An 18,585-nucleotide genomic window follows, 5' to 3' on the forward strand; every position below is an offset into this window, starting at 1 on the left:
AAAAACCTGACTAATCATACATGTAACCAGTATTTGACCCAATTCACTAGAAGTTTTGAAAAATACCAGCCTCGGTATCCAAGGCTTAGTATCAATTTATTGTTCTAATTCTTTTTTGAAACATCTTTTTTTATTCAGATAAAAAACCCAGGAATATTTTTCATAATAAATGAAATATATCCTAATTCTATCTATTTCAGTAACAAAATGAGGGTAAATTTGAAGGCAGTAGAAGCAGGTGAAATTTTACTCTTGGCTGCTCTAGCGAGCAGGGCCAGCTTTATGGGCATGGGGGTGTGTATCACACATGACCCGCTTGCTCAGAGGAACCCGGTGCCTGGCTTAGTGCTCTACTGTCCTCTTCAGGAAATGCGTACTAGATTATTAGTGAGCAGGTGGTGAGCAGGGGAGGTGCCCTTGGGGGAGAGCCCCTGCCATTTTGTGATCTCACAGCAGTACCTGAAGGCTCTGACTCAGGCCCCTGGGCAAGGAGTGCAGAGCAATTGGCCTGGCCAGCCCCCAGGGCAATTCAAGGAGCCCCTGGGCTAAGTGGGTGATTGAGAAGGGACCTGGGGCCGGATTGTCAGTGATGACAGTGTTAGCAGCAGGAAAATGACTGCTGTGTGCCTGGGGAAAGCAGAGGCCCCAGGCAACCCTGGGAACTGGGGGTTGGGGGGCCAGCTGGCCCATTCATTCACCAGGAGAGCTGGTCCCTGCAGCTCCCGCACAAATACTTAACTCTGGTTTACCCTGGGACAGGAATTGCTGGTTCTGCAGGAGTAAACTTTCGTCGATAAATTATTACAAGGTAAAAGCATACACATGGATACTGCAAAAAGGCATGTCAGAGAGTTATTAGAATTATTCAGAGAGTTTAGAGTCTCTGGTTGTGAAAACTGCTGCAACATTGTAAACAAATATCTGCAGGCTTACCTGTAGAAATTAAATGTAGTTAGCAGTGGACATAAAAGAGCTCTTTTCCTATGAACTTCAAATGAACAGATTTCTAACTAGGGAGACAATTTTTTAAAAAATTGTCTTTCTAGTTGTTGAAGACTGAACAGTGAAATTCGTGAATGAGAAGTGAAGTGAAAGTTGCTCTGTTGTGTCCAACTCTTTGTGACCCCATGGACTGTAGCCTACCAGGCTCCTCTGTCCATGGGATTCTCTAGGCAATTGGAGTGGGTTGCTGTTCCCTTCTCCAGGGGATCTTCCCAACCCAGGGATCTAACCCAGGTCTCCCACATTGCCGGCAGATTTTTTACTATCTGAGCCTCTAGGGAAGCCCTAAATACGTGAATAGGTGTTTTCAATTATATAGAAATCATGAAGCCATTTTCAGTTTCTTAGATAACCTCTTCAAGTTATAGGAAATATCAGAAAATACTAAAATGCCATGGTTCATTTTTTATTTAAAATTCAATTCAGATTACATGAAACATATTTATGAAGAGTTAAATCTTTTAAGAAAAATTGTTCTGTGAACCATAAGCTCAAATGACTGAAATTTGTATTTCAAAATGATTTATCAGAAATGTATCCAATATTGTCACTGCTTACAAAATATTCTTCATAGCTCTAGTCATAGTTATATCAGAAAGATTCTTCTCAAAGTTAAAAATGATAAAGCCATTGATGCAAATTTGCAAATTTTTATGTTCATTTATATTGATTGCATATGAATTGGCTAAGAGTATAGATTTTGATGACTTAATAAACTGTGGAAAGGTGAGTCACATCTTCAGTTCAGTTCAGGCATTCAGTCATGTCTGACTCTTTGCGACCCCATGGACTGCAGCACGCCAGGCTTCCCTGTCCATCACCATCTCCCAGAGCTTACTCAAATTCATGTCCATCGAGTCGGTGATGCCATCCAACCATCTCATCCTTGTCATCCCCTTCTGCTCCTGCCTTCAATCTTTCCCAGCATCAGCATCTTTTACAGTGAGGCAGTTCTTCACATCAGATGGCCAAAGTATTGGAGTTTCAGCTTCAGCGTCAGTCCTTCCAATGAATATTCAGGACTGATTTCCTTGAGGATTGACTGGTTGGATCTCCTTGCAGTCCAAGGGACTCTCAAGAGTCTTCTCCAACACTACAGTTCAAAAGCATCAATGCTTTGACACTCAGCTTTCTTTATGGTCCAACTCTCATATTCATACATGACTACTAGAAAAACCATAGCTTTGACTAGATGGACCTTTGTTGGCAAAGTAATGTCTCTGCTTTTTAATATGCTGTCTACGTTGGTCATAGCTTTTCTTCCAAAGAGCAAGTGTCTTTTAATGTCATGGCTGCAGTCACCATCTGCAGTGATTTTGATCATAAGACCCACATCTTATGATGAATCAGAATATCCCACTTAATAGAATACTACATTTATTGTTTTTAAAATGATAATATCAAAATATTATGTTTTATAATTTTTATATTGTTATTTATATTACTTTTACCCTTATGGGTAATAGTAATGTTTTGTAAGTAATAAAGTATTTTAAGGAAAAGCCCCTTTTAACAACACTTTTTTCCTATTCTTTGTAAAAGATGCCCCACATATTCATTTTGCACCAAGCCCCACAAACTGTGCAGTCAACCCTGATGGCAAGGTTTAGCACTGATGCTCCCTTCCAGACATCTTCTGCTTACACTCTTATTCTTTACAGTTTGAACTGATAGAAGCTTTTGTCCATTAGGAATAGAAATGCTTCATGTTTAAAAATATTTGCCTTTCAGCACTCAAAACAGCATACTTAATGAATATGCTTTATTTTTCCATGAATTATTAGCCTCACCCTCAGCCTCTCAGCCATCTGGCTCTTCCCTCCTACCTGCTTTTGAAGATAGGAAGGCTAGTTCTGTGGTGTGTGGAGCACAATGTTGTTCGATCCTTAGCAATGGAAACTTTTTTATAGTTTTAACTCAGTTTGACATTTCCCCATTGACTTACCAGTCATAACTCAGTGTCCATTTGTTTGACTTCATCCTAAGAGTATTGGTCAGCCTGACATTACAGTGACAAGAGGTTCAGGTGTTCTGATGGCCTCCACAGTGAGGCTGGAAAGATTTATGCCTAGACAGCTGTGTGCAAAAACCTCTCTGCACATGGAGATCCACGTATCCCCAAAGGATATAATGAGTAAAACTAGAAGAATAATGAAGAAAAATGACAGGCACGTGGAAGGGGAACAAACAGGGTATGCCTCTGGTAAATAACTCCCTGAAGGACTCTTAGAAAAGACTTACTGATTAATTGAATCAATCCATCATCCTTTGGGTGACAGCATCATTTGCAATCTTTTGGGGGAGTTGTTTCATTTCATTGCTGTTATAGCTTAAATTCATGTGAGGGTAGAATGAGAGGTTAAAAAATATACCTGTTTTATTATTCAGTTCAGTCGCTCAGTCATGTCCGACTCTTTGCGACCCCATGAATCGCAGCATGCCAGGCCTCCCTGTCCATCACCAGCCCCTGGAGTTCACTCAAACTCATGTCCATTGAGTCGGTTATTAGACTACCACAATTGTGTGCTCTTATTATAGAAATGATTTACATTGATTTTAATAACGGTTTAAAATGTCAGAACATCAACATGTGTCTTATATACGGATTTTTCCTCTGAATTTATCTTACAGAAATCAGCTATTAATACCCATCAAAAATTTAAACTCATCTATTTGCTTCTAAACTGCATCTTCTGTTTAAGAATTTTTGAAGAACAATCTTTTTTTTTGTATTTCTGGGGACTATACAAAGATCTATCTTTATCCTTTTTAGGAGGAACTCACCTTTGTTTTCTTCGTGGTCTTTGGCAACCATAGTTTGTGATACTTGTGTAGATTTCAGTGGTTAATGAGACCTGTGAGTGTATTCTGGAGTTGAGCTTTCATTGAATTAAAAGGAATAGAGTATATACACGTCTTGGAGATTTTGCTCTCATACCTAGTAAAAATGATTGTTTCAAGACACTAGCATGTTTTAAATTGGACATAATGTATCAGTCACAAATTCTGTCTTTCCCTTTCTTGGGAGTGTGTGAAAGGTGGATGTAATACAATGAAAAGGGGATTGATCGTGGGTCCTAAGCAAAGACTGACATGTGAGGAGAATAATTTGGGCTTTATTTTTTTTTTTTTATAATATAAGGATTTTGATGTCAAAGCTTCCTGAGTACAAGCATTAAGTGCCATAATTTTACCCAAGGCTCATTAAATGTCTGAGGGAAGATTTATCTTGACAACCATGCTGCTGCTGCTAAGTCGCTTCAGTCGTGTCCGACTCTGTGCGACCCCATAGACGGAAGCCCACCAGGCTCCCCCGTCCCTGGGATTCTCCAGGCAAGAACACTGGAGTGGGTTGCCATTTCCTTCTCCAATGCAAGAAAGCGAAAGTGAAAGTGAAGTCGCTCAGTCGTGTCCGACTCTTAGGAAGTATTAAAAAATGAGACAGTTTGAGTAATCTTAATCTCTCTAATATTAGCTACTGATGAATGTATTATGAAAGAAATTGAAAAACTTCTAGCTCTGAAACTGAATGTAATTGGTTAATATATAAGAACGTATCATACATACATGTTAACATATGGGATCATGTTATTGATATTTAAGAGAACTCTAACATGTGGATGAAAAGTGTTGCCTACCATATCAGTAAACAAAGGATGCTACGGCCATCAAGCCAGCTGCCATTGCAGCTGCCCCTGACTGTGTACCTGGAAGGGAACTCAGGCTGGAGAAAAGGAGGATACTGGCCCTAGATAGCTGAGGTGCGTATCAAAGGAATTTTTGTAATGAACCCAGACTCTTCCATCTTCCCATACATAGAAAAGCACTAAATTTATTAACTTGAGATGTCTGGTTTTCTTTAATAATAGTCTTTTGATGTTCTGATTACCTGATTGTTGGTGCAAACCTCCTAAATCCCCTGGCTCTTCCATTACCTCTTGGGAGCAGTCTCTCGGAGCTGTCTGAGAGGCTGTCTTCCAGGCTTAAGTTCTCAGTTGTTTGCCAAGTAAAACATAATTCTCGACTCTTAGGTTGTGCATTTTCTGCAGTATACAAAATATAAAGGCATATTTAACATGAAACTATACTGAATTTAATGTACAATAATTCAGAAGCATTTTCTGATCTTATACTGCCTTAGGAAGTCTTCCTTATCAGTGTTCATTGTGGTTTACACAGTCCAAAGCCACTTGACAAATCCCCGTTGGCTGGGTGTAGTTTATTCTGTTTTGACCAGAGTGCACAAACTGGAATTTGTGGTAGAATGGCGACATGTTTGCATTTTCAGAATAAATAGGAATCTTGAGTAGTCTCTTAACCTTAGTTTAACTGTTTTTCTAATGCCTGTGTGTATGTATCTCCAAAGTTTGTCCCACAATGTGGTCTATTTAAAAGGTTTTTATATCTGAGTTCAAATTGTCCACTTGTTATGGTACAATGGAATGCTGGAGTTTTGCTTCACCGTTTCAGAGGTTATGTTTTATAGTAGCTACCAGACGAAGAAGATCTTGGTACCCCCTGTTATTTACCAAATGCACATCTTATTTAATGGAGAACTCTAGACTAACGAATCTTTTCTTTACATCATATATACATATGTGATCTTTACTTAGGGTTGATCTATTAACTTTTAATCTATTAACTCTTTTTATGCAACCGAGGTCTGGTGTGCACGAGCCCTCATGGTGAGAAGCAACATCCTAACAGTCATCCACCCTACTTTGATGAACACACATCAGCATACTTCCACACCGGGAGTGTCAGTGAGAGCAGCCTTGGTCATCTACAAGGCTCTCACCATGTGGCCCAGAAGCGAAATACTATAAGCTGATCTTCAGCTTCCTGGAATGCTGCCTCACAGCCTTCCTTGTTTTCAGTCAGTTGTGGCATTTCAGCTTCTGGGGGCTGTTGTGTGTCTGTGTGCGGTGAGAGCAAGGATGCACCCCCAGCAGCCTGGAGCAGCCCAAGCCCTCAGTCCCTTGAGTACGTATGGTAAACCTCAGCTGAAATTGTGACCCTGTGCTCACAAGTGCTAAAGTGAAAAGTGATAGTGAAGTCGCTCAGGCGTGTCCAACTCTTTGCGACCCCATGGACTGTAGCCCACCAGGCTCCTCCATCCATGGGATTTTCCAGGCACAAATACTGGAGTGGGGTGCCATTGCCTTCTTCAGGAGATCTTCCCAACCCAGGGATTGAACCCGGGTTTCCTGCATTGTAGGCAGATGCTTTACCGTCTGAGCCACCAGGGAAGTCTCACCTTGCCTATCCTGTTTCAACATGTTCATTAAAATTGTCATCAAATCTTCATTATCAGAAGGGCAGTAAATGAATAAATTATTTTATTTTAAATAATTTGACATGCAAAAATGAAAAAGCCTCCCTATGTTAATGTAAGGTTTTTTAAATATAGTGCTCTATAATCCAGCTATTAGCTGGATGCTAACTCTAAATTCCAAATAGAGGAGGGACAGAAATAAAAAAAGTTCTCCAAATGACAGCAAGTCTATTCCAGAAGGTCTTGTAAAAGAACCCTTAGTGTCAGGAGATAATGAAAGTGCATGTTACCTGTGACTGAGCTGAAATGGTGCCAAGACCTGGCAATTCCTTTTTACTGCCGTACTGTGTAGAACATCAGCCCTGTCTCCATGTCACTGAAATAGGGTTTCCCTGTCAGTGATGTCACCAGGTACACTTTGCGAAGGAACACGGACTTTCAGGGATGGCTCAGAAACTTGGTTGTTTTTCCATTTATTTTTAAAATGCAAATTACACTAGTAAGTCAAAAAAATCACTCTGTTAAAAATACATTCATAATTAACAAATGCAAAAGAAAGAAAGACACATCAGGATTGTAACTCTTGCCTTCTGAATATTAGGTTTATAACAAAAGCTCAGCCTAGAAAAATAGCATTCTTCACCGGAGTTTGAGGAGGATACAGCTGTACAACTTAGATGTTTTTCCAGATAGAATCACACTACTGTGCTCCCTGTTTACTGATTCCTGTTTAGTAGTCAACAACTGGTTTTGAAAATTTTGGTGGTGATGATCGTAGTGATTAGATGGTAACTTGGCTGCAACGTAAAGCAGGAATATGAGGGTTTTGTTCTCTGTGCATTTGAATCTCTATCCATATACATGTCTTAGGGTGGAATCTCATCACAGCATGAATGTACAGTGAAACCTCATGTTAATAGTCACATTGATAGTCACATTAGAATAATTTCTGGCATGTGTAGTATTTATATTTTAAGAATCAAAGGATGATACATTGGTAAGTATTTTTCTCATATGTTAAACATGCATGTCACTATAAAATCATCATATGAGGTTTCACTGACATGTTTGTGACTGTATATTTTATGCATGTATATATGGACAAACATATACAAACCACTGAGGAAATTCAAGCACAAGTGCTGGAACTTTTTTTTTTTTGTAGTTTATGTTCTACTAGTAACCTTTGTTCCTTTGTTATCTTCAAGTGCGTATGTGTGTAGATCACAGACATCCATGCAGGCACAGTAATGGGACGGGTTTATGTAGCTTTGGATGGGCTAACGTTCAAAGTAGGCTAACCCAATAACTGAAACTTCATAGAAACCAAGAGAAAAAGTTGCTCCATGCCAATTTATAACGTTTCAAGCCCAAATTTCACTGCATTTAAAGATGGTGTATTATTAATAGTCCTAAGAAATTGATTTTAGTGTCTCAGGTGGATCAAAAAGAAAATGACTCATCTGAGTTCCTGATAAGCCTGAGCTAATTATGTTTTTCACTAATGAAAATCAAATAATGCCTGAATATATAGAACAAAATTTCCTAGGAATTCAGAATATTCCATAAACACATTGACCTACTATTAAGTTTCCAAAGGCATCTTGTTGCCAACTACGTTAACAGCACAGTTTTTCTGCCACAATAATACAGGAGGGTTAAAATACACTCTAACACACAACAGATCCCCCAATTACCACAAAGAGATCTCAAATATTTTACCAAGGTAACTATTGTTCCCCCCGCCCACCCAAAAAATAATCTCGTACGCTGAAGTTAGGAAAAGAAGTTCACCTACATAGGGGCTTCCATTTGAATTAGATATAAAAGAGTAAACATAGCTAATACATATTCAGTTGGCCTCTGTTGATAGAAATCCACAGCTGTTTCTGTGTTAGTAAAAGACATTTGTAGATACTTATAAAAGCACCTAGAGTGCAATAAATAAAATCAGTGAGTTAAGCCATCTCTGCTCTCTGCTTCCCCATAGATTGATGAGTTTAGTAGATTAATATGCTTTGTCCCACCCAACCCCCCCAGAAGACCTTATTGAAGAATTATAAAGATGACGATTATTACTTTGTTACTATTACTTGTCTCTTTTTGGCCACCGTGGAGGCTCAATGGTAAAAGCACTTGGCTGACAGCTGGCAGTTTTCATACACAGACACACTGGAGCTGCAGAGCTATGCAGTCTTGTTTCTTGACATGACACACACACAGACTTGAACTCATTCGGAATTAACAGCAGTGTGTTAGCCTAAAGGAAGTGACTTGGGGATGTCTGCACTGAGGACTCTCAGGCGCACAACTTAGGTGGGTTAAGGCAAGTATGTACGGTACAGCCTTTAGGGCAAACAACCTGCCATTTCAGACTTCGGTTACAAGGTCATCATGGTATGTTTTGTGTGTTTGTTTTTGCAGTTACATTGCCTACATAGCCGTGGTGCTATCAAGACATATGGGGGGCAGAAGACAGGGCTCTCAAATTACTGTGCCCTGGATGACTTTGCAGCTGGCAGAGGCCGCCTGGCTGGGCTGTAGAGGAGTTAGTAATGGCCAGCAGGGGGCGCCAACACGTCTCCTCGTGAACTTTGCAAAGACCTGGGAGAAAGCAGCCTGCATTCCGGAAATCCACGAGGGGCGTGTCCTGCATATTTCTCTGTTTCAGATAGAAAGAGGAGGCCAAGTAGAATTGGTGTGTGCCAGTGTGTGCGTGTGCGTGCGTGCGTGTGTGTGTGTGTGTGTGTGAGTGTGCGTGTCTCTTCCAGTGCATGTGGAGGCTTTATGTTTCGTTAGTATGTATTAAACTTAGTTGCTTCTTTCTCTTCAAAAAATGCAGGAGGCCACCACGAAACAAGTTCTTTGAAAGGTCCAGGAGCTGATGTACTGAAGCCATTTGTGTTATTTTGACCTGAGAGAGAGAAAGAAGATGTTTTTAATCAAGGGCAAGAGCTCAGTACCCTTTTCTCACCTCTCCAAGCACAAGAGTAAGCCAAAAAAAAAAAAAGTCCAAAGCCCAAATTATGCTTTAAATAGACAGTTTTCCTCCTCTCAACTTTTTCCTCAGTGCAACCTTCTGGATAGAGAGGCCAGCTATGGTAATTTAAAATCCATTTTCTGGGGGCAAATGTATATGTATTGCTGTACAGTTAGGCTGCCAAAAAGAATGCAGCGGTTTCAAATGGTGGCCTGTTACTGCGTGGGATATTCCCACATTATGCCGCAGGGAGCCCAATAGATGTGGACCTGCTTCGGCACATTAGGTCAGTGGTAGTCAAAGCAGCTGCTTTGTTAGAAAATTAACCTGCAAACATGGGAATGTTAAGTGGAGCAAGTTCATAGCCATTGTTGGTTTCAAAGAGTCCTCCAAACTGTAAGAGAAAAATTAATGAAAACTTTCCCCTTTTAGATGGATTATAGATAATCCAAAGAATTATACATCAAGAATATTCACCCAACCTAACTTTTTAAAAAGAAGACTGTTTATTCATTGACTATAGAAACTAAAACACAGCTATGAATGGAGGCCGGTTAGGGGTAGTGTTTCCAAAGCCTTGTCCAGGCTCTGAGCCATTGAAGATTTGCTGGGTATAGTGGAAACCCCACAGCTAAAATTGCGCATTGCTTTTAAGCATCTATTTTCCTCCTGAGGAACTGCTTTTATTTCCGGTTGCTATATAATATCATGGGGGTGCTTGAGCTGGCCCATGATGTTAAATTACTCTTACTTTATGAGACTTGTTTACGGCAGGTTGACAGGAGACAGTCCACCGCACAGGACAAAGACATGGGAGGGGCTCAGGTCTCTGCCTCCCAGCAGGGAATGGAGTTCATGCGTGAATCAGTTTTAGTTTTTCATGGGATTCTAATAGGCAGTGACTCTCCAGTGATTGTTTTTGAGGGCTACACAGTTGAAAAAGCTCTTCATCCAACACCACATAACGTGAAACCAAAATGGAATATAAGGGAATACGCTAAAAGGGGAGGGTGCAGGCAGGTATGGAGCTACGGCAGCTGCGTTAGTGTGAGGACGTAAAGGTAAATGAATTTAAGATCAGGGAATGACATGTCAGGGCAAACTCACAGTCCACATGAGAATTTGGAAAAAACAAAACAAAACTAAGGGATCAGGAAAACTGCCCGATAATGGGCCACATAACTAACAAGATGTGTGACCTGTGTTTTTCTTTCCTTTCATCCAGTTTCCTCATCTGTAGAATAAAAGCTTAGTGTTCTAGGACTTGAGGTCTGCTAGAGGATGCTTTGTAGAAGTGATGGTAGCAGTGTTTTGACTGGTGATTTGTTAAACATTTATTTCATGAGCAGTGGGACTTGAAGCCTCTGATATAATGTAACCATTTTCAGGCAGTAAGGAAAAAAATAATATTTTTATTACTTTTGGTTTGCTACTAAAAGTATTTAATAAAATCATGAGACGTTTCTGTTTTCAAGGAATTTCATTCTGGACATTAAATTTGAAGAGTCCTCTCTTTAAAGAAAACAGAATTATAAATGCCTGATTTGAAAGTATATTCTTGATTACATATAATTAGCATTCTCATGTTATCATCAGAGCTTATCCTTAAATAATGATTATATCCAATTTATTATATTTTTATCATCTTTATTGATCATTCATACTGACCAGCACAGTGTAATGTTATGTGATAAAAATGTATGATATTGTTAGAAGCAAGAAATTGCAGGACTTACAGATATTCTGGTCTACTTTTGAGCACAAGCATATTGTTACATGTTACTTGGGCTGATAAGATGTGATACATTATTTACAGAGGAAACCTTTTGGGAATGAAAATACAGTGTATGTTAATTTGAGTTCATGAAGTCTTTTCCTGAGTAATATTGGGTAACATAAGCATTGTTCCTACAAGTAATAAATTGCTTATTAAGTGTCTTGTATGTGACATGTCCTCTATTGTAACTCTCTACAGCATTGTTTTATATAAATTCAGAGCAGCTGTATGAAGTACATGGGCTATTGTCTCTGTTTTGCAGTTGAGGAAACTTAGGCCCTTGATGGCTCAGATGGTAAAGAATCTGGCTGCAGTGCAGAGACCCAGGTTTGATCCCTGGGGAGGGAAGATCCCCCAGAGAAGGGAATGGCAACCCACTCCAGTATTCTTTTCTAGAGAATTCCATGGACAGAGGAGCCTGGCTGTCTACAGTCCATGGGGTCACAAAGAGTTGGACATGACTGAGTGACTAACACTTCCATTTTCAGGCTTGGTGAGAATAAAGTTATTCAAATAAAGTTACAGGTCCAAGGTCATAAAGAATTGTATCGCATGCAGTCTACCTTCCATAGCTCATCTTAACCACTGCCTCTCGCTGCTTTGCTTTTAGTTTTTAATAGAACACTTTACACAAGGGTATATTATTGATATAATATCAAGAAGAATGGTAAAGAACATAAAGGACTTATTTTTTATTTAAACTATCAAATCTTCTGGGAGGCTGGGAACCTTATGGTATAAATAGAAATACAACTATGTTATGGGGAAGAAGCAAAAAGAAATATCAAAGGAAAAAGATTTAGAGACGTTTCATAAAGGAAGTATATTTTAAGATACAATTTGAAGGAGAGTGGGATTTGAAAAGTAGAATTTGGGAAAAGACATTTGGTGTCAAGAGAATAGCATCGACAGCTGAAAAAATCCACATCGTGTTTGTGGATGGCGAGAGTTTTAGTTGGGCTGTTAGAAGTAGATAAGGGGAAACATCAGAGTATGTGTGAGACATCAGAGAAGGTAAGGTCAGGAAGCAGTTCTTAACCATCGTAAAATGTGAAATCGTTGCATTTTCCTGGTGTCTCTCAGCATTATCTGCATCCAGTTGAGACTCAGAGGTTTTTAAGTTGAAGAACAGAGATAATATTTCCATAAAATTTTGGGGCTGGGCCATAGTAGAGCGGCAAGTTCTGATATGGATTTTGGACTTTTTGTTTAGTAGGCAATACGGAGGTTTTTGATAGTTTCTGGGCAAAGGTCTAACAATTGGAGTGATACTTTAAGAAGATTAAATTGATAGTTACATAGAAGAATGGGAGTAGGGGTTATAAAATAAAGAGACTGTAAAACTTCAGTTAATGAATAGCTGAATTGGGCAGTGGTTTTGGGGATGTAAAAGAGGGGTTGTGTGAGATCCTGTTTACAGAAGGGATGCCATGTAGTATTGACTGCCTTCTGAACTTGATGAAGTCTGTTTTATGAGTGGTGTTCTGAATGCTTTTGGGGAACTACAAGAGACACACACAAAATGCAGCATGGTGCACAGATCATGCCCTTTGTGAAAAGAAGCTGAAAAGGGTATGTATAAGGATTACCTTAATCTCTCCGGAGGAGAAATGCTCCCCCAAGTGTGTTAGCATCCTGCACACTAACAATATTAGAAGGCAAAATGACTGGATGGTGGAGGACAAGGACAACAAACACGACTCTTCAAAGAGAGAAGCTCACATTTCGAAATGAATTGGAATCTTACTTTCTATTTTGATCTTCGCTTGCAATTCAGCATATCACCTGATGCTGATATATAGAATTTGTTATCAGTTGTTATCCAAGGGAATTTGCCTAAACACAGATATAAAAATCAGGCTCCGATTGTATGTCTGCTCTCTTGAGTGCTAGAGTAAAGGATCTGATAAGTTTAAGTCTTAATACTCTGGTTTCATTTTCACTTTTCACACCAGAAAAATGTTAAAGAGCATTATTACTTCATTTATCATCCAAAAGAGAACACTTATAAGTCTCATAGGGAGTGCTGGTAATAAGTATACCAGGACAACGCATGTAAACTGTGACTGTACTGGGAAAATCAGGACATACAGCTTATATATTGTTACGTACAACTACCTACAATGTTATATCATCATCAAAATATACAACTTTTGGGCAATTCAAAGAAATTATATATTGAATTTTTAGCTATGTAGTTGCTACACATGTAAGAATACTTTTAAAGGTAACTTTAGAGATGGCTTTCCTGATAAGTTTTGTAAAAATTATGAACAAAATGTTATTAGAGTTATCTCAGTCAAAACAATGTTAATAGAGGAGAAAGTATTGGAGGTAAGTCATGACTGAAGGAAAGCCACATGCCATCTCTTGTGTGTGACAAAAACATTTGCTTAATCACCTTTTAGTATCCCAGAAGAATACTGCAAAGTAAAGCACTCACATGTACATGGGCTGCAGCTGTAAATGAGACGTCTTCTGAGGCCCCTGATAGCCGTAAGAATCAAAGCCACCTATGAAATCAACTAGAAAGGGACAATTGCTATAATTAGTCAACTTTTCAGAAGAGATGCATACTCATGTTCAAGGTCTTATACAGATTACTAATATAAACCTTTTTAATAATCTATTAGACCAGAAGTAGCTAATTGTGGAGATAAAAAGATAGTTCCTTCAAGGCAGTGATTCCCCCACCCCCAACTGTGAGATTCAATTATTGCTTTACACGAATCTATTAACTTGGGAGAAGAAATTATATACTCCTTTGAAGCAACCAAGACTTAATTGGAGCAATAAAATTCACTTGCACAATTAAGATGCCATATGTCTTTGTGGTTAGTGTGGAGATTTTCTGTAACACCTTGCAAATGTAAAAAAATCGACGATAGCTCAAGTGCATGTATCTATCAGCAATTATTATTAGTAATAATGTTATATCCTCATTGTCAGGTTCAAGGTACTGTGATGAAGGTGATGTAAATTAGCTCAGCACAGGTGTCCCTGCCATTATGTGGTTCATAATCTCAAATAGAAGGTGATGGCACCCCACTCCAGTGGTCTTTATAGAAAATCTCATGGACAGAGGAGCCTGGTGGGCTGCGGTCCATGGGGTCACTGAGGGTCAGACAGACACGACTGAGCGACTCACTTTCACTTTTCACTTTCATGCATTGGAGAAGGAAATGGCAACCCACTCTAGTGTTCTTGCCTGGTGAATCCCACGGACGGGGGAGCCTGGTGGGTTGCTGTCTATGGCGTCGCAGAGAGTCGGACACAACTGACATGACTTAGCAGCAATCTCAAAAAGACAGTCAGGAATAAAGATATGGAAGAAATTCTAACCAAGGATTCAGATGCATCCGATATACGTTTGGTGCAGACATATTATACAAGAGCATTATAAAATATGTATAGTATTATACATATTATATTACACCTAGAACAGTCAAGTTCAGAGAGTCAGAAAGTACGTTGATAGATGCCAGGGATGGCGGGGTGGGGTGGGGTGGGGTGGGGCGGGGGATGGATGGGGAGTTCGTGCTTAATGGCGACAGAGGTTCATTTTAGAAAGGTGAAAAAGTCGGGAGATGGATGATCACGAGAGTTGCACAGCATTGTGCATGCACTTAGTTCCACTGAATTGTAGAGTTAAATATGGTGACAATAGTATGTTTTATATTATGTGAATTTTGCTGCATTATAAAAGCATTAAACATATTTATAAGCAAAAAAAAAACCGCCACATTCAAATGCCATACACACCTAGATGTTGGAGGTACAGTGAGATACAACAAGAGTTACTACGGTAGATTATATTATCCAGAATGGCTGCAGCAAGATCTCCTGAATCCCGTGTCTGCTTACAGTGTGATCTTGACACTCCACCTGTCCTGTGGTTTGGGTCTTTATCCTTTCCTGTTGAACCTGGGAGGAACTTTGTGGCTACTTGGACCCACGGAGCGTGGTAAAGGTGACACTCTGTGACTTCTAAGGCTAGATCAAAAAAATGTCATGCACTTCCTTCCCTTTGCTCTTCAGGGATTCTCTTCAGGAACACAGCCGTCATGCCCAAACTGGGAAGGGCAACACATGGAGAGATCAACAAAGAACCCTTGGATATGATTTTGGCTAACAGGGTGGCTGAGGTCCCAGCTGACAGTCAGCGTCAACACCCAGACACGTGCCTCCAAATGATCCCAGCTGCAAGCTGCTGAGTCAGCCCAGCGCTGGAGTGTCCCCAGCTGAGGCCTCTGACGCTGGGGGTTGCAGACCAGCTGTCCTCGCAGTGCCTTGTCTGGACTCTTAGCCCGCAGCCCACGAGTGTAATCGCGGCTGTTTTATACCACTGCATTTTGCAAGCAGCGGTAGCTGTGACGCAAACATTCCTGCTAAGAGTGCTGTGGGAAACTTTTCCTTTGTGTTTTCTTTTTCATTCCTGGTCGTGGAGGTCCTGTGGTGGGGCCCAAAGAGGCAAGACGACAAAAAAAGCTGACAAGATAGATGACAGGAAGGGGAAAGAGAGGAACCTAGAGACTGAATTAAGATGTGTGAGGATATCTTTACTTTTTTCTAATGTCTTATTCTGGTGGTTGAAGTTTGGCTAGTTTTTATTCTCTTTTTAATATCTCAAAGTGTTACAGGTAGAAATTGGAACAAGGGACATAAAATCCATGATGTCTGTTTAGTGGGGAAATCTTTTTATTTTTAAAAAGCATTTCATTTTTTTAGAGCAGTTTTAGGTCCACAGCAAAATTGAGAAGTACTGAGAGTTGTGCCCTATCCCACCCCCAGTATGTGCACGACCTCCCCTCCTGTCAGCATCCCACACCAGCGTGGTGCACTTGTTACAACTGAAGAACCTACCTTGACACATCCTTAGCACTCAAAGTCCAGAGTTTGCATTGGGGTTCACTTTGCTTTTAAATTCTGTAGGTTTCAACAGACTTGTAATGACATGTATCCACAATTTTGGTATCATACAGAATGGTTTCACTGCCCTAAAAATCTGTGTTCTGCCTTTTTAGGGTTTCTTTTTTGTTTGTTTTTGGCCATGCTGCCTGTAGGATCTTAGTTCCTTGACCAGGGATTGAACCAGGAAGGCCCTTGACAGTGACAGCACAGAGTCCCAACCACTGGACCACCAGGGAATTCCCTTGTTCTACCTTTTTAATCCCGGCATTGCACGCCTGCTGCGTCGCTTCAGTCGTGTGTGACTGTTGGCAATCCTGTGGACCGTAGCCAGTTAGACTGTTCTGTCCATGGGATTCTCCAGGCAAGAATACTGGAATGGGTTGCCATTTCTTTCTCCAGGGGATCTTCCCGACTCAGGGGTCAAACCCAGGTCTCCCACACTGCAGAGACCTGCAGATTCTTTACCCTCTGAGCCACCAGGGAAGCCCTTTAATCCCACCCTCTCCCTTAAACTCTAGCAACCATTGATCTTTTTACTGTCTCCAGTAAATGTCACGCACTTCCCTTTGCTCTTCAGGAATACAACCGTCATGCCCAAACTGGGAAGGCCAAACTAGCCCACGTGAAGAGATCAACAAAGGACCCTTGGATATGATTTTGGCCAACAGGGTGGCTGAGGTCCCAGCTGACAATCAGCATCAACACCCAGACAGGTACCTTCAAATGATCCCAGCTCCAAGCTGTTGAGTCAGCCTGCTTTTTCTAGAATGTCACATACCTGGACTCCTATGGTTTATAGCCTTTTCTGATTGGTTTCTTTCAGTTAGTCATATGCTTTGAAGGTGCCTCTGTATCCTCTTATGATTTAATCTCTCTCTCTCTCTCTCTCTTTTTTTTTTTATCATTAAAACCCTTTTACTGAGGCAGAATTTCTCTTCTGGTCAGAAGTGGAGTAGTACAACAGTCCTTCCTTATCCACAGAATACAGTTCAAGGTCCTTAATGGGTTCCTGAACCATGAACAGTGCTGAACCCTGTATCTACACAATACTTCGCTTTTTCCCCTCCCTGTACTAATGGATGCTACTAATGGGTAGGTAGCACGCACAGCATGAATATGCTGGAGAAAGTGATGATTTATGTTACTGGCGGGACCGAGCAGGATGGTGTGAAATTTCATCACAGTACTCAGAATGGCTCAGGATTTAAAACTTAGGAATCGCTTATTCTTTTCAGACTGCAGATGACGGCAGGCAGCTGAAACCATGATCCGGAGACCTAGAGTGCGATGAAAAGACCAGAGGTCTGATGTTAGAAGCATCGGGATTCAAACACTGTTTTGACCAGTTGCTGGCTGTGTGACCTTAGACAAATCACTGAACTTCTCTTACACAAGAATTACAACGCATTTTATTAGTGGGAGGATAAAATGAGGGGTGTAGAGCCCTGGGTGAGACATGAGGTGTGGAAGAAGAAAACTAAAAACCCTTAAGAATTCAAGATTTTCTTTATAATTCTTCTAAACTTTGCAGTGTGGGAGAAAGGAAGTGTTTAATTTGGAACAACTATAGGAATACAGGGCTTCCCTGGTGGCTCAGATGATAAAGAATCTGCCTGTGATGCAGGAGACCTGGGTTGGGAAGATCCCCTGGAGAAGAGAAAGGCTACCCACTCCAGTATTCTGGCCTGGAGAATTTCATGGTCAGAAGAGCCTGCTGGGCTACAGTCCATGGGGTTGCAAACGAGTCAGACATGACTTGGTGAGCAAATAATGGCAACTAGATGTTTGGCTTAGAGCTCAAAATTTGTTGTCTAGGAGGTGTTGCTGCCTTTAACAGAAACAAAAGAATTGAGAGAAGGGAGCTTGTGTTTGGCTTCATTAGAAAATGTGGTATATACATGGCATATATGAGCAGCAAGGACTAGAAAACATTTGGGAAACAGGAATTATAATTGTAATTGGTGGGAGACAAATTGGAGACTTGCTGGGACTGGAGAGGTGAATTTTCTTTTTATTCATTCAGCTTTATTGTGTTTCATTGAAACCTATCTCCACCTGACATATTATGAATCTACCTTATTTGTTGTTGATCTCAGCACGGTAACATAAGCTGCATGAGATTTACTGTTCACTACGGTGGCCCCAGAACCCAGAACAATGTCTGGCTCATGGAAACCATATTTACTGAATAAACTCTTTAGGCTGTTTTGAAAAAAGGCAGGTGATTTAAGTATGGAAGATGCTGGGAAAATTTCTAAGTGAAATTTAAGTGCATTTACCCTTTCTTCAGAAGGCCTTGAATGATAATTAAGAGAAGACCTTTTATAGAAGATCTAGAATGTCAGTACTTGCTTGGATCCTGCGAGACAAAAGAAATCTTTTGGATATCAATGGAAAGAAGGCACCATTCTAGTTTCTTTGGTGGATATGAATGGAAGGAAGAAAGCTAGGACTTGCTTTAGCATCAACATAACTAGGGTGAGAGGGATCGTCCATTGATGGTTGCTATCACATGTTGCAAAAATGTTGATAACTGGTAGAGAAAATATTGGTTTCTTTCTGGCAAGTTCATAGCATTCTAAGTAGAGGTACATGACTAGGTAGAAGGTGACAAAATAAAAGAAAATTTGTACTTGTTTG

General features: G+C 40.3%; 1 protein-coding gene across 1 annotated transcript in view; it reads right to left on the reverse strand.

Moving 5' to 3' along the window:
* Positions 1 to 12,845: 12,845 nt before the first annotated feature.
* The window catches only part of NKAIN2 (sodium/potassium transporting ATPase interacting 2), a 644,621-nt gene continuing 638,881 nt past the window's right edge, over positions 12,846 to 18,585 (reverse strand). The window contains exons 7-8 of the mRNA XM_052646092.1: positions 13,478 to 13,559; positions 12,846 to 12,870 (exon numbers count right to left, since the gene is read on the reverse strand). Of these exons, the coding sequence (XP_052502052.1) occupies positions 12,846 to 12,870; positions 13,478 to 13,559 (107 nt within the window). The remainder of the gene's footprint in view (positions 12,871 to 13,477; positions 13,560 to 18,585) is intronic.

Source organism: Budorcas taxicolor, chromosome 9, assembly GCF_023091745.1.
Source record: "Budorcas taxicolor isolate Tak-1 chromosome 9, Takin1.1, whole genome shotgun sequence".
Taxonomy (NCBI): Eukaryota; Metazoa; Chordata; class Mammalia; order Artiodactyla; family Bovidae; genus Budorcas; species Budorcas taxicolor.